At 35.5% G+C, this 15,646-nt stretch overlaps 3 protein-coding genes across 6 annotated transcripts; 1 reads left to right on the forward strand and 2 right to left on the reverse strand.

Moving 5' to 3' along the window:
• Positions 1-18: 18 nt before the first annotated feature.
• LOC125203786 (uncharacterized) lies at positions 19-1,987 on the reverse strand. Of its 3 annotated transcripts, none has more exons than XM_048102231.2 (3): positions 1,486-1,987; positions 526-616; positions 19-274 (listed from the first exon to the last, which is right to left on the reverse strand). In XM_048102231.2, exons 1-2 carry the CDS (start codon positions 1,892-1,894, stop codon positions 546-548), a joined length of 480 nt encoding a protein of 159 aa, XP_047958188.1. In that variant the 5' UTR covers positions 1,895-1,987; the 3' UTR covers positions 19-274; positions 526-545. The 3 variants fall into 3 exon arrangements, with proteins under 3 accessions (XP_047958188.1, XP_047958189.1, XP_047958187.1); XM_048102232.2 differs by having other exon boundaries at positions 509-616; XM_048102230.2 differs by lacking the exon at positions 526-616.
• A 3,256-nt stretch (positions 1,988-5,243) lies between these two features.
• On the forward strand, positions 5,244-10,463 carry LOC125208086 (pathogenesis-related homeodomain protein-like). Of its 2 annotated transcripts, none has more exons than XM_048107644.2 (11): positions 5,244-5,539; positions 5,972-6,508; positions 6,852-7,017; positions 7,245-7,368; positions 7,492-7,604; positions 7,689-8,033; positions 8,413-8,643; positions 8,721-8,810; positions 9,267-9,320; positions 9,598-9,819; positions 9,963-10,463. In XM_048107644.2, the coding sequence occupies exons 2-11, from the start codon at positions 6,006-6,008 to the stop codon at positions 10,233-10,235; spliced, it is 2,121 nt and encodes a 706-aa protein (XP_047963601.1). In that variant the 5' UTR covers positions 5,244-5,539; positions 5,972-6,005; the 3' UTR covers positions 10,236-10,463. The 2 variants fall into 2 exon arrangements, with proteins under 2 accessions (XP_047963601.1, XP_047963602.1); XM_048107645.2 differs by having other exon boundaries at positions 7,501-7,604.
• A 1,182-nt stretch (positions 10,464-11,645) lies between these two features.
• Positions 11,646-13,239, reverse strand: LOC125204373 (protein CHLOROPLAST IMPORT APPARATUS 2-like). Its single transcript, XM_048103024.2, has 2 exons — positions 12,209-13,239; positions 11,646-12,026 (listed from the first exon to the last, which is right to left on the reverse strand). The coding sequence occupies exons 1-2, from the start codon at positions 13,043-13,045 to the stop codon at positions 11,832-11,834; spliced, it is 1,032 nt and encodes a 343-aa protein (XP_047958981.1). The 5' UTR covers positions 13,046-13,239; the 3' UTR covers positions 11,646-11,831.
• Between the last annotated feature and the right edge of the window lie 2,407 nt (positions 13,240-15,646).

A 15,646-nucleotide genomic window follows, 5' to 3' on the forward strand; every position in this document is an offset into this window, starting at 1 on the left:
TGTGTAGGATAAATAGAATTCTGTGGAAAACAAGCTCTTTATTTAATCAACTCAACTTTCATCAATTGTGACCACATAAAACTATTGACTAAAATTGATAATATACATTCTCTATTTGGGTACAAGATACCAAACAAGCATGTTTTAAAGACTGCAGGACGTCTTCATTCTACTAAGGAAATGATGATGCAAATTCAATCTGCTTCTTCTTCCTTCAAAGTTGCTTTCCACCTTGACCTTTTCCATGCTTTCCATATCTGCAACGACGGCAACCCTGCCAAAAAAGGGGACAAATTTCAGGGGCCTTGCTACCTGTACCTATTATTCCTATTGACATGAAATATTAACTTGTCAACAAAAATTTGCTACGAATAGTTGGCAATTGTTCCAAGCCATGAAAAAGGATACAAAATGTACCTGGGGAGGAAACTCACTCTAAAGAATGAAAATAGGCATTGAATGATCACCCAACATAAAAATAACATAGAAAGCTATATTCCATAATTACAGGATTGTGCAGCAGACCTGATGTGCCCAAGCAATAGTCAAGGTTCATCCTTGGAGCTAGAAGTTTCCGGGAGTACTATTATCTGGATTGGATGATGCGGTGAAGTAACTAGAGTGGAAAACACCACACATCATGAATACAAATAGAACTGTTATGAAACAAACAAGTAGGTGATGATCTTTTGCATATTTCAACTGTTTTACCTTGTATAACAAATATTCCGATTATTTAAAATTTAACATGATGGTAGAGAAAACAAACAAGATATCAGATTCTGCAAGACATGAGATGCAGTTACTGAAGATGCATCTCAACGAAAGTGTAAGAATATGTGAAAGAGAGAGTCTTCAGATTTGCCACATCACTTTTTCATAGAGTTAAGTGTGAATATGCCATTAATATCTATAGAGCACAGTGCATTCGTGTACATAATAAGGAGGGAGTTCAAACTAAAATATGCTACTAACTTATGTAAAGTCCTAAAAACATATGATGAGATGTTTTGGGTTTTACAATCCCCCTGAAAATGTTGGCTTACTTTCTTAAAGAAACATCTTACAACCTCCCATATAAGCTTAACCAAACTGGAAAATACTACATCTTATCTGCGTGTATGGATGCTCTAGATAAAATACAACAGATGTGTAAAGAAAATGAGAATTGGGACCTGACCTCTAAGTTTAATCAGACACAAAAAGGCCTTGTAGGATCATCCTAGAAAATTAAGTTAGGCAGAGACACAAATAATCAAAGCAGACACGTTTCTGAATAACAGTGATTATGCACAATACCAGTGGATAAGGAGTTCAAATTCTCAAAGTTCACGTTTTACCCACTCTTATTCGAATTCTAGTTTGATAGCAGGAGGAATTAACCTTTTTAGCAGTCTAGATTGGAATTAATTAAGTTCAATCGAAATAGCAACTTCCATGTAAACAATGACAGAAGTGAAAGCAATTGATGATTAATTTGATTACCTCCAATAAAATAAGTGGAGGAAGGCCAACCCTTGGCGGATAAAAGGGACATCTGCTCGTCCTCGGACAACAATTCATGGTGCAATGTGGCGGGCTCCGCCTCGGATGAAGTTAGTCTGTGAAGGGCTTGAATCATGCCGGCGGAGGGGACCCAATAGGAGTGGCCGGGGAGGAAGGGGAGCCAATCGGGAGCGGCGCGGCGGACGATGATGCTGTGGATGGCGTCCCCGAGGCTTTTGATGGAGGGCTGCGATGGAGAGGCGGTGTCGAGGTCGAGCTCGATGAGTTGAGCGTGGGCGGGTTTAGTGGAGCGGTGGCGGTGGTGGGTGATTAGGGCGTTTGAGGGACGGAGAGAAGCGCGGGTGAGGGATTGGGACTGGGATTGGGAGAGAATTCGAGACATAGCCATCAGATGATAGATGAAAAGTGAAAAGGGATGGGGAAGAAGAAGAAGAAGAGAGGTTGGTGTCTAGGTGATGCCAAGGGAATAATAATCAAAGTATCAAACCTTACCTAAAATATAAGTACGTAATTAAATCTTATGCTAGAAATTATTATTGACCTTTATTAAAATGTATTCACTCCATTTTACAATGTTTAGGCTTAGATGATACTCCATTTGTCCACGTCTCAGTTTATCATTTTTGAATATTTTACTTTAGAAATTCCTATTTAAATAATTCATAAATAATATAAGTCTCATATCGTCTAACTTTTGTATACTCATATTTATTATAAAATAATATATAAAAGTAGGATTTACATTTCATTATTCTTTTCACTAATTTTTTTTTACATTTTTAAAAATGCATATCGAACTCAAATGAGACTTCTAAAGTAAGATGGAAGGAGTATAAAATTTTAAAAGATTTCATTTTAAGAAAAGTCTTTTTCTAAAAATTGAAATATATTATCTGTAATGTAGAATAAGATACTAATGGAGGGAGTTACATACATGAGAAGTTTGGATTACTTTTGTTTATTATTAGCAAATCATCTTTTATTCGTTTCTTATATAGGAACTGTGCAATAGTACTCTACAATTTAAAATTTAAAATTTAAAATTCAAAATGGAGTAGATAATAGTACTACAAAACACATTCTATTTTAGGTTTTTGGATAAAATATAGTATCTATTTTTGAATTTGCATTAAAATGAATCCACGTAACTTTAATGAATCTAAGTAACTTTTTTAGATTTTGTGAGTATAAAAAGCAGTGTTTTAAAAATCGGACCGGACTGGCCGGTCGGTTCGACCAGTCCAACTGCAAACCGATGCATAGTCCGGTCCGGTTTGCTCTATAAAAACAGTTACACGTTTAGCCGTTGTGAACCGCCCGGAAACCGGGAACCGTTTTTTTTTACCTCTTAAATTTTTTTTGTAAAATGCTATGAATTTGGTGGGGATTGAACTCATGACCTCTTGGTCAAGAAACCAAGTCTATTACCACTCCAATAAAAGCATTTCTTGGTAATAACTTCAACATTAGTTATTCTTATATTAAAACAAAACACTTTTTATCACTCAAACTAATCATTCATGTTTAAATTTATATTCCAATAAGTAGTTATTAATATGATAATATATTTATCATTTACTAAATTTTACTCTATACTAGATTTAATTGTTAGTATTTTATAATATAGGTAGTAGTTATACCTAAGGTTTACTAAATTATTTACTATATACCTTTCTATTAAAACTAACTAATACTTCATATTTACTTATATATTATATATATATATATTGCCATATATATATTTTTAAATAATATGAACTTATCTATTTTTATATCTAAAATAGTAAAATTTTTATCCACACTAACTTGTATATTTAACTATATTTATTGATAAAAATTAATTAGATTTTATTATCTACTATTTTTTAATATTTATATATTTAAAGTATTTTGTTATACATAGAGTTTATTTTATCATCTATTAAATTGAAAATATTTTTTATATTATATATATAATTTGTAACAGTAAAACGGTTCAACCAAACTGATTGAACCATGAACTAGTAGCTCCGCCGATTCACTCACCGGTCCGGTTTTTAAAACATTGATAAAAAGGAAGTTGATATAGAATATTCTTTTACTTTTGAATTTGGTATAGATGGTTGAAATAAAATTACTATTTTATGGGTGATTAAAAAGTGAAGAAGTGTATGAGTTGAAATCAAGCATGTGATCTCCTAGGTAACTTTCACAATGCTAGACCACTATGAATCCACTGCTCCATGGATACACAAGCCATGTGTGCATACCTCTGTTTGATTCAATCACAGGAAAAAACAAGCATCCTATAAGAATTGAATAAATTTCCAAAGGGAAGAAACCTCACAAGGAATTCACAATTTAATAATTCATCATTGTCTAATTTGCAAAATAATTAAGGGGTCTGTTTATATTAACCCTTAAACAAAGAATTAAAAATAACATAAGTTGGAAAAAATGGCCATCTAGCACAACTCACCTGGACAGGGTGGACTTGACAGGGGAGCCACCCGCCCTACTCAGGCATTCTGGACTTGGTGCGTTTTTCTCAGCTTCTCACCCGGATCATGTGGCATTGACAAGATAGCCACCCAGGTAGCTCGGTCTCCTTGGAGTAGGACTCATCCATCTCGTAAATCGGACGCTTAAATGTGCGACTTTCGTAGAACGGTCATAACTATCTTCATTGGATTCCAATTGAGGCGACGAGGTACTCGCGCGAAGCTTTTTCGAAGATGAAGACGATTGTAGTCTTTCTAGAGACTTTGGTCTGTTTGGATGTCATACCGATTACTATTTGTATTTTGCTCCAGCTACAACTTACCTCCTTGCATGGCTTTGCCCTGTTCTTGGGGCCTCAATCTATCCCTGGTTCACGTCTTGAGTGAAAACTTTGATGCACGACTTCCACGATCGTATCAAGGGTACTCTTGTGACGTTGTTAATAAACATAAACCAATGCTAATGGATTGTGCAATAGCACATGATTGCTTGTTAGTTGTTACATTTAGGTGATAGGGTTTTGGAATTCAAAGTCTCGAGTAGTGATAATCAAGGTCATAAGTGTTGATTTCTCGGATGTCATTAATACCCTTCTGATCCAAGGGAAGGTTGTCATTTAGATTTGAACGTCGACAATTTTCTTTGATTCTATTATATACAATAATAATTAACAAAAGGCAAGATCAATCCTTGCTTGGTAAAAAAATGTTGATCAATCCCTTACTCACTTTGAATTAATTTTGAATAGATATGTCATTAGTTAGGGACAATCGCATGGTATTGTGTTCAGAGTCACGAATAGTAAAAGATTGCCGATTTAAATTTATGATGATGAGTAGGGGCAGATCAACCTTGTTAGTGGATCTAGGGCTGTCAAAATGGATATCGGATATTGGATACTCGATATCCAAACTCGAATTATCGGGTAATTGGATACCTAATACCCAATTTTTTGGGTTTCGGGACCAGGTGCGGGTATAGAATTTTTGGGTTATCGTCGGGTACAGCCAAATTACCCGAATTTTTTAAAATTTTTTTAAAATTTTAAAAATTATATATTTATTCTATTGTTTTAAAAATTAAATAATTAGATCTCTTAAAATGTTGCAAAGAAATATAATGCGCAGAGAGATCTGTCCTATCCTAGTAACAAATTTGACTACTGCCCTAATTCTATTTAGTGGATTATTTGAAATCCATTAACCCTTCAATTCTCTGTTATGATACTTAATTAAGTAGTAATGTTACACTTTAACTTGATAAAAAGCTTCGTTTGAACACGCAAAATAAAAGACGGTTGGCTGGCCGTGAACTTTCATAGCGCCGGCGACTTGTTTTCTCTGCACCAGATTCAACTATATTCAAATATTTCAATACACTTTCCCTAATGCACATCAAATCAATCAGTTTATCAATTCTATGATTTAAGATTTCTCGTAGTCGTCTCTCAATAGTTATCCAGTATTGGTTGAATTGTATGTTACCGGCACCGGTCATTGCATGAGCCTCCGCTCGCTTTTGCAGATCTCTCATTCTCTGGTTTTTTTCTGAGGTGACCTATTATTTCCTGCTCCACTAGCTGTTTGAACATGACTATTTATTATCTTGAGCATTTTGGATGGAAATCTAGAATAATTTTTTTCGGAGTTTGTTGAATTGCTGTGCGTTTCTTTCTCTGTATGATGATATCGAAGGTGATTTAAATTCTGTGTGCCTGATCAAATTATTAGAATTTGATTGTTAATCCAGAGTAGGTCATTGTCTAAGTGATCGTGTTGTAGCTACTGAATTGGGGGTAATGGGGTTTTTGCCAAGAATTGGATATATTTATTGTAAAATAGTTTTCTGCTTCCTGTATTCTGATGATGAAGTTTATATCGATCTTACTCATGTCTGTTTTTCCTTTGGTACGATTAACTGAAGGTGAAGTCTACTTGTTTGATTGATCTTGCTCATGTCTGTTTATCTTTGTATATATTCTCAGGTTTGATGCTGATACTTCATATCGTATATTCAGTATGCCCGGGGCGGCCAAAACAACTCGTAAGAAGTCGAATGTAGAAGATGATGAAAGAACTTTGGAAAGCTTGAAACGAGAACTAAAACCCCAAAACAAGGGCCACTCCTCAAAATCTAAAAGAAAAGCACGAGAAATAAAATCCGGCATCAAGGTTCACTCATCCTTATCTAAGTGTAAAAGCAAGAGCTCAGGAAAAGATGATGGAAATGTGAGCTTCAAGAGGAGAAAGGTTGTCAAGAAAACCATTTTCAATAGGACCAAAACCTTCAAGAAGCAACCATCTTTCGGTGGTCTGAAAGATAAATCTACTAATGCTAATAAGGCCAATGATAAAGATGCGAACTCACGGAAGTCAAAGAGAAGGAAAAAGAAGAAAAAAAACAATGTGGAGCTTGACGAAGCTTCTCGCTTGCAAAGGCGGACAAGATACCTATTAATAAAAGTGAAACTGGAGCAGAACCTAATTGATGCATACTCAGCAGAAGGTTGGAAAGGTCAGAGGTATATAATCACGCCCCTTTGTTTTTTATCTAAGCTGCCTACTTGTGGATGCAGTTCTTTATGTGTTGCTGTATATCCTGCAATCAAACTATTATGTTAGCCTTAGGGTGAGTAGTTTTAAGTTGGAGAAGGTTTGGGTGATAGTTCAAGAGTGGATAGTGTACTGCTTAAACATTGTTTTTGTATTGATTTGGATGTAAAATTGGTTTCCTTCGTGGGAAAAGTCAGCTGCGGCTTAAATTTGTTCAGGATCAATTCCATCAGACTATATTTTTTTTATCTCATATTGTTCTCATTGGAACGTGCTGCATTCTACTTACATGAAGTGACCTTTTCCTTCCAGCCGAGAAAAGATTAAACCAGAGAAAGAACTACAAAGAGCTGAACAGCAGATATTGAAGTGCAAACTTGGGATTCGTGAAGCCATTCATCAATTGGATTTGCTAAGTTCGGATGGGCGTATAAATGATGCAGCAGTTGCTCCTGATGGATCTATGCACCATGAACATGTCAGCTCCCCCTTTTCTCTCTTCATATAATTTGACGGGATATATGATGTTCATATGTGTTTAGCAACTGATCTCTTGACTGCCGAACCATAATCCATTAAGCATATATAGTTACTCTTTGTCATATTTGGAAGTAAATAATCTCTTTAGCAAAATCCTTTATATGTGTTCCTACATAGCATTTTTCTTTCACAAGATTCATGGCTTTCTTATTTTTTTATGCTCAGATAATCTGTGCCAAATGTAAGTTGCGTGAAGAGCTCCCAGATAATGACATTATTCTTTGTGATGGGACATGCAACCGTGCTTTTCACCAAGAGTGCATGGATCCTCCATTGTCTACAGAAAATAGTGAGCTATATTTTTATTGTTTAATGTAGATTAATCAATAGGTTGGATTTTGTACCTTTACAGTAGCATATGCCAAAACTCTATTTCTTTGTGAACTACATGTGAAGTTAGCCATGTTGCCAGTTCCTCCAGGGGATGAAGGGTGGTTTTGCAAATTTTGTAAGAAGAAGACAGAGATACTGGAAGCAACAAATGCTCACCTTGGGACTCATTTTCCCCTGGATAGTAGTTGGCAAGTAGGATGTTCTATAACTAGTCGCATAGATATTTACACAAGCATTGTCCATAGTTTGATACAGTGCCATCTTGAATTATAACAGGATGTTTTCAAGGACGAAGCTGCATTACCTGATGGTGCAAATTCTGTGTTATTTCAAGAAGAGGAATGGCCATCCGATGATTCTGAAGATGATGACTATGATCCAGATAGAAATGAATGCAGTTGCAGTGGCAATATGTCTACATCTGAATCTGATGCTTCTCGGTGTAGTTCCAGTTTCCTGGGCTCGCTTGAGGATGAAGATGGAAGATTTGAAGTTAGAAGCAATAGATCTTTTGATGAAACTCTGGAGTTAATTGGAGGAGATTCTGATGAGATCCAGAATGGTGAAGTTGTATCCCATCCTAGACAGAGAGCAGCTGTCGACTATATCAAGCTATACAATGTAAGGAATCAAGATTTACTCTACACAGCTATACTTCTTGGTGAATAATGATTGATTTGTGCTTGCTTAATGTACTTTTACCTAAAAAGTTCCAAGATCTTCTGAAAATCTGCTATCTCGAGGATAAGGAAGACTAATTTATTCACTGAATTCTTTGAAGGGGATGTGGGTTTGTTTTCTGAATTCTTGAATGATTTTCTTTTGCTTATTTATTGAGATAGGAAGAATCACAAGTTGAAATCTATGTCTTCAACCATTAAGCACATGCATGAGTGAGAACATTATTTGAAATCTTGATATTTTTCATCTACCTCCCATAAATATATAGAAATCCAGAAACCATATTGTCAGGCATGTGATTTTGCCCCATTGTCTTTAGGAAATGTTCGGAAAGAATGCTACTGAAAGTGAACAAATCAGTGAAGATGAAGACTGGGGTCCCACCAAAAAGAAGCGGAAAACAACGGAGACTAATGCTGCCAGCACTTTGATAACTCTAGGTGAAACTGATAACAAATTTTGTGTGGAAGCTCTTTCAGATTTGAAAGAGAAACAGTTGACCGAGAAGATGAAAAGACCAATTTTCAGACTCCCGCATGATGCAGTCGAGGTAACATTGCTTCTGTTTTCTTGGTAAGTATGATCAATTCACCAGGTATGCTCATTGTTTGTTATTATTTTCTTCAGAAGCTTAGACTTGTTTTTGCTGAGAATGAACTTCCAGAAAGAGCTTTGAGAGTGAGTCTTTCGAAGCAGCTAGGCCTAGAATTTGAGAAGGTAATGCCTTGTTATATTTGGAAAGATTTAGATTTGAACAGATGAAAGGGAGATAATACAAATTTCAGACGTTCATAAACAACATCTATTGCCAAAATTGTTTAAATTTGCTGACTTCATCATTTTTTCAATGCATTTATGCTAGCTAACATGAAGTTCATCACAGCTTGCTAAGTAGTCTGAAATATGAAATAAGATAATTAATCGCACTATTGAATATGTGTGAATTGTTATGTTATTGTGTGTATTATTGCGTGCCAGTCACAAATTATACCTGTAAGGAAATAAGAGTATCCACAAAGAAGGGGCAAAAGAGACTACTAATCCTTATGCCAACCAATATACTGACATGCCAGACATTGATCCATCAGAATAGACATATGTAGATGCACAGAGTATTTACTGTTGGCTATGCATGATCCATAATTGCTTTTTTTTTTGCATTTGTACTTGTAGGTGAACAAATGGTTCAAGAATGCACGGTACCTGGCGTTGAAAGCGAGAAAGCAAGTAAGTATCTGTTTAAGCTCCCAGTTTATAAAATTTTTTCTATTGAACTTTCTTAAATTTTTTCCTTTATTTGGGCTGCCAAATCATTGAGTCTTCTAGTGTAGGTGGTCTAACTGGATATAATACAAACCAAATAACAACCATTTTATCTTCTGTTTTTTTCTAATAAAGGAATAGCAGTTATATGTCATGTCTTAAGTGAAATCATTATACGTGTATTAAGCATGCATATTTAGATCTGAAGTTGTAATAATTGATAAGCAATGTCTTTGAACAGACCGGAAGTGCAGAAGTTCCAGTTAGCCCTGGTATTCAAAAGGAATCCTCATCAGATACTAAGGAGGGTGTCTGGGATCAAATCCAATCGAGGAACAATACTGCATCAGCAAAGACTAAGGTTTCAAAAGGAATTCTTCAAAGAAGGAATACCCACTTGCTGAACCATTCTAATAAGATAAAGCAGCGACGGAAACCATTGTTACAATCAGGCAGAAACCAGGTATTATTCCTAAAAAGTACAACTGCATCTCTGATTCTTGTTCTGCTGTATCATCTATGGAATATAATTTTCATGGATATAAAATGCTGACTTGCACCAAAGTATACACGGGCATCTTTTTCATTGAAATTTGCTGCTGTCAGATGAGTGTGGATCCTGGTGATGATGTGAGCCTGAAGCATCTACGAGACAAAGCGAAAGAAGCCAAGAAGAAGCTGAATAGCAAAAGCAGGGGTTGTATGCTGGAATCAGAAACCAAGATGAAAAGGCTCTGTGAAATCAAGAGTAGGATAGAGATACTGCATCGACGTCTCCTTGAACTTCCATGCTCGAGATTAGGTAAAGCCAAGGGTAATAACTCAGGTGACTGCTCTGTTCTTTTTGTACCAATAGCAGAATTAAAGGAGAAAATGTGACCATATTTTTTTAACTTTTTTTTGAAATTATTATTAGACACTTTTTTGCATTACATTTTTCTGCAATATGCCTGTTTCTCTGCAATTAGAGAGATAAAGAGTCATTTGCTTTTGGTGAATAGATAGCATCTCAAGACTTGTGCTGTAGTTGTAGATATTTGAGTCCGGCCATGTATTATCAGATGAAAATCAGCAATGAGTTAATATAGTAACAGATGAAGTTTTTTAGTTATAGTGGGCAATCTTGTTATTTCTAATTCTTTTGTTACACCCTACTATGTTGGCTGAATATTTGATGTTCACCTATAAAGCTTACAGCTTTAGGCATATTTATATAACTATTATTGTCCATATCTAGATCTTTGTCTTCTGGGTAACCGCTAACCAGTCTACAGTTTATTATGCCCAGTGACCTGTAATAAATTTTCAAGAAGTATCCCATTTTTGGAAAATAGCAGTTTAATTGTTTACAATATACTATTACCTTGAACGAAAACAAAGCAACTTGAATAATGATGTTAATTACTGTAATCAGACGTGTATTATTTCATCAAAATATATTCAAGTGTGGAAAATAGGAAATATAAACGATAGGGTTGGTCATTTTAGAAAAAATCATTAAAGTTGTCATTCTAGAAAAAAGAATGATAAAGTGAGATAGCTATAAATAAACGATAGGTGAACAAAGTTACACACACTCGGCTCCATCTGAGCATGAGAATTTGTGATGAAGAAACAAAACTAATGCTTAATTTGGAAATTGGATGGTCGAGATGCTCCCGACATCACGAATTTGTACTACCAGAAAGTGATTGACTACATAGCTCAAGCTCACGTTGTTTTGGACTATTAATGTTTCTTTTTATTTTCTATGTTTGAGTGACAAGGTTGAAAATGTATAATGTCTAAAATTGCCACAAAACATGCTCTTTCAAATATGGCAATAATACATCTATTAATAAATGTCTAAGATCACATTGCCAAATTAATCAAATTTTGATTCATCCTACATTTTTTAATACTGAACTATAAACATGAAGTTCGTTTTCAATTTTCACATCAGTCTCATTTTAGGGTATGTTGTGTGTAGCATGTTAAAAATGGTCGACTACATCATCGTATATTTCAATTGAAGATGTAACCATTTTAATTTGACAATATAGGAATGTCTAAATGACCCACCCCTAAAAAGTTGTGTTATTTCGGACCACTGCTGTAGACTCATAAATGGATAATAAGATTAAATAGTGGATAAAAAAGAAAGATGATACACTTAATTTCGGAGTATAGTTTTATTTAATTTAAAGCCTCAACACAAATTAACCTAATCTGTAAATAATGAATACTCATAATGAAAGATAAGAGAATAATGTTATACTCCATAAATAAGTGAAAAATGCAATCTATGTCTTGGTTGAATAACACTTGTTTAAGGTAGTAAATGGGAATACAAACTAAAGTTGGGGGCCAAAATTTTTAGAAAAAGCAGAAAAACTAAGACTAGTAATTTCATCTACTCCTTCACTAGGCATTGCAACTCATATATGCAATTCCACTGTAAATAATTATTAGAGAAAAAAGAAAGAAAAAAGAGGTCTAATCATCAGATGAAGTGGGCGTTCTAACAAAGCGTCCCTTCATTCTAGGGCGACGATCGGCATTGACTTTGCGGACTTGGTATCGTATTTTCTTCGAGAAGAGGCGCGTCCGCCTTTTCTCCTTGTAGCGCTGCACGCTCGCCTCTCTCACTCCCCCCTTCTCCGAAAACAGCTCTATCTGTGCTAATCTTGCCTGCATTATCATTCTTTCATTTTTCAGAAAATTCAAATACTACCATAGAAAAGACTATTCACTACTCTACTAACAATATTTATCTACTTTAATTATTTATTACGATTTTCTCAAAATGAATGAAAAAAAAAGGGTGTACTAAGATATTAACCAAAACCAGAAAGTGATTGACATTAACTTACCCGAACGTCGGACTCCGGGGACTCATCGGGGAATGGCCAAGGCTTATCCGACCAAGCGTGCGCGACGCAGTCATAGTTCAATTTGAGGCCGAGCATCCCAGCATTCGGCTCAGGGGAAACAGAGTCCTCTGTTTCTTCCACTTTCTTGATTTCCACTTTCTTCTTTTTCTTTCCACCAACAACATTCGGATTCACATCAAACACATTAACACAAGGGAACTTCCACCACTCATCAGCTCCCCTCATCGCCCTCGATTCCAATCCCAATCCCACCGGATATCCATAGCAAAACGTGTTATTCACAGGAGCATCATTTTCCTTATTCTCCATTTCAAGATTCCCCATTATGCTCTCAATCCCACCCCCAATCTCCTCATCCAAAATCGACTCCGCGTCGAACTCCTCCTCCTCGTCTTCACACTGCGACGAGTTCGATATCTCGGGGGTGCTCCAGCACGCCTTCCTCAGCCCCTTGATGTCAACCGGCTTCTCGAGATCGAGGTCGAGAAGCATCCGCAACGTGTCCACTTGGCGGAGCGGCATGAGCAGCTCCGAAGGCTCGAACATGAATGCGCCGCCGTGGGAGTTCCCCGCCTTGGCAGCCGGGAAAATCTTGGGGTACGCCGTGGACAGAATTGCCGCCGCCTCATTGTAGGTCTGGTTCGGCCTCTTCCTCGGCGTGCGCGGCTTCCTCGTGGAGATGGCGTTGCTGGACTCCGATAGCGTTGATGACGGCGAAGAAGAGCTGGAAATCCAACAAGTTGAAGAAGGGGATTTTATAATGTCAAGGTCCAGCGCCTCTAATCTGTATGCTCTGCTCAAACAAGACGACGACATTCTTGTCTAAACACCTCTGCTTTCACCTCATCAATTTCAAATTCACAAAACTTGTTTGCTTTGAGAAAAGGTGGTGTAGTTGAGTTGAATGAAATATCTAAAGAGTATTTATATTTAGTAGTAAGTCACGGGAGAGGTGGGATTGAAAAAAAAGGAGAAATGAAGGAAGACTGTTATCTGTAATTACAGTCCACAACAAAACACCCCTCTTATGGCGAATGGGGATGACCGGATTAGAAGGTAGCATGGCTTCTGTGAATGCTGATGGACCACAATGTCTTATTTTCTAGTACTACTACAAATTATTTTCCTTTGCTTTACCAAAAAGGCCCTTGCTTTTAATGATTAGAGTTCAGTAGCAAAGGGCAATTATGTAATTAGCAGCATAATCCCAAACCCCAAATCTAATTCACTCAATTAATTCTATCATGGGATATATTATCTGATGAGGTGGAGCGCTGCCATTGGCTGCCGGGATTGTGACTGCTGATGTGGACAAACCTTTCTCACGGGAATCTAGAAAAAGGGGAGAGGTGGATTTTGGATGCAATGATTTCAAGTGTGTGTGGCATTATTTACTTACACGTTATGCTCTTTTTGTTCAATGGATTTTGATTATATTTAATACGTTTCTTAAACATTATCTATATTGCTTGTGATTTTTTTTGATATTTCAAACTTACATGTTATTTTCGACCTTGATTTTGTAGTAGATTTTATTCCGGTTCACCATAGTGATTGATGAGTGTATCAAGATAAATAAGTGTATGTACAAATGGGTGAATTTCAGTGAGTTTGAAACCAACTAGTACATTGATTGGAGGTATAGTTCCAAAAAAATATTCAAAGGCGTGTACGTTTTATTTGATTTAATTCTAAAACTATTGGAAAAAGAAAGAAATATCCAGAAAGTATTTTAAAATTGGAGATTATATTACAATATAAATGCGCAGATTTTAGAAACAGGCCAATTTGTCAGGGTTTATGTTATTTTGCTGAAATACTTTATTAAATATCTCAATCTATCGTAATCACTACGTCCTAAGATATTAGACTCATATACCATTTTGGGATGTCCCAACATATTTGACCCATTTCTATTTATGATAAAAATTTACTTTATTATCAACTTCACTTACACCTCCTAAATTCATGTGCCCAAAAAAAGTGGGTCTAATATCTTGGGACGGATGGACTTGTTATTTACGTAATTCGAGTAGTGTCTTACATCACTTGTTATTGCGTAAGGTGACTTGGAGTAATGACATCGTTGGTCATTTGGTCCTCAAGAAAGATCGAATGTTACGGATTCTACAGTCCTATGATCCAACATAGTCATGGTTAATGGGGACGTTGGTTTTTATGGATGATCAATTGTTCTGAACTCCGGTATTCCATATTGATTGTTTAAGGCAATGCATGTCAGATTTTTTTACATTGGTAATACATGTGAAATTTATTGAATGAATTCTCTCATATACGAAGTAAGAAAAGCCGCGGAATGTAAATTAATTTGATTTGAATAAAAAAATTTCATGACTTATGAATGGGATGCAATAAGGGCAAAGCCGAGGTAGATAAATTCAATAGGTGTAGGGCATCCTCAGAAGAGGTTAAAAATAAAAATTGGTTGGAAATTCGAAGTTGGCCACAAAAGTAGTTTTCTCGTGATTTTGTTGCTCCTTATCTTATTGCATACAATATTCTATTGCTACCCTTGGATTTGGATTAAGTACTCTTAGATAATATTTACAAGTTGTAAATATTATCTCTTGTTCTTCCAACTTAATCATATACAGTAGTATTTTTTAATGATTTATTAATAATCTTCTAACCAAATTATTATAGTATATCTTATTATATTATTTTTAATAATAATATAATTACTTATAATAAAGACAATTAAAACATTTTATTACTACAAAATTATTTTTAAAAAATACAAAAAATGACAAACTAAAAAATGTAAATAAACAAACAAAAAATATTAATTACGATAACTAAATTATACGAAACTCGAAACTGAAACAACATACGGAAATTAAAAATTAAGTTACAATTATCGATTTTTTCATATATGCTCAACTAAGTCATCTAACAACGTTTTGTAAGTTTCTCTACCGAGAAGTTGTGCTTTTTTCATTGGAGTACTATAAAAAAGTCAGATTTGCAATCTTATTCATGGAGTATACGAAATCATTAGTTCTTCATCTTCACTTTGTCGATTATTTTATCCCAGACAATCTTGTATAGATTCTGTTAGAACACGATTATGTATGTGTTTCTTTCATCCACCATTATCATATTGTGCATGATTATGCAACCAATCATTATTTTTTCACAATATCACGATCCTAGGTAAGACACATGCATTTGATAAAACGTAAACGAGCTTGCAAAATGCCAAAAGCTTGCTCAAAATATATTCGTGCAGACTCTTGATGTTGAGAAAACAATCAATGCTTCCTCGTTGTGGGTCTTTAATAGATTTGACAAATGTTGTTAATTGAGGACTTACGACATAAGTAAAATAATACTATTCCATATATTTTTTCACGGTAATTTTTCTCGGGATACTCGAAGATCCTTGTCATGAGGATC

The sequence above is a fragment of the Salvia hispanica genome, chromosome 6, assembly GCF_029641045.1.
Source record: "Salvia hispanica isolate PSC_SH4W2 chromosome 6, Shi_PSC_v1, whole genome shotgun sequence".
NCBI lineage: Eukaryota > Viridiplantae > Streptophyta > Magnoliopsida > Lamiales > Lamiaceae > Salvia > Salvia hispanica.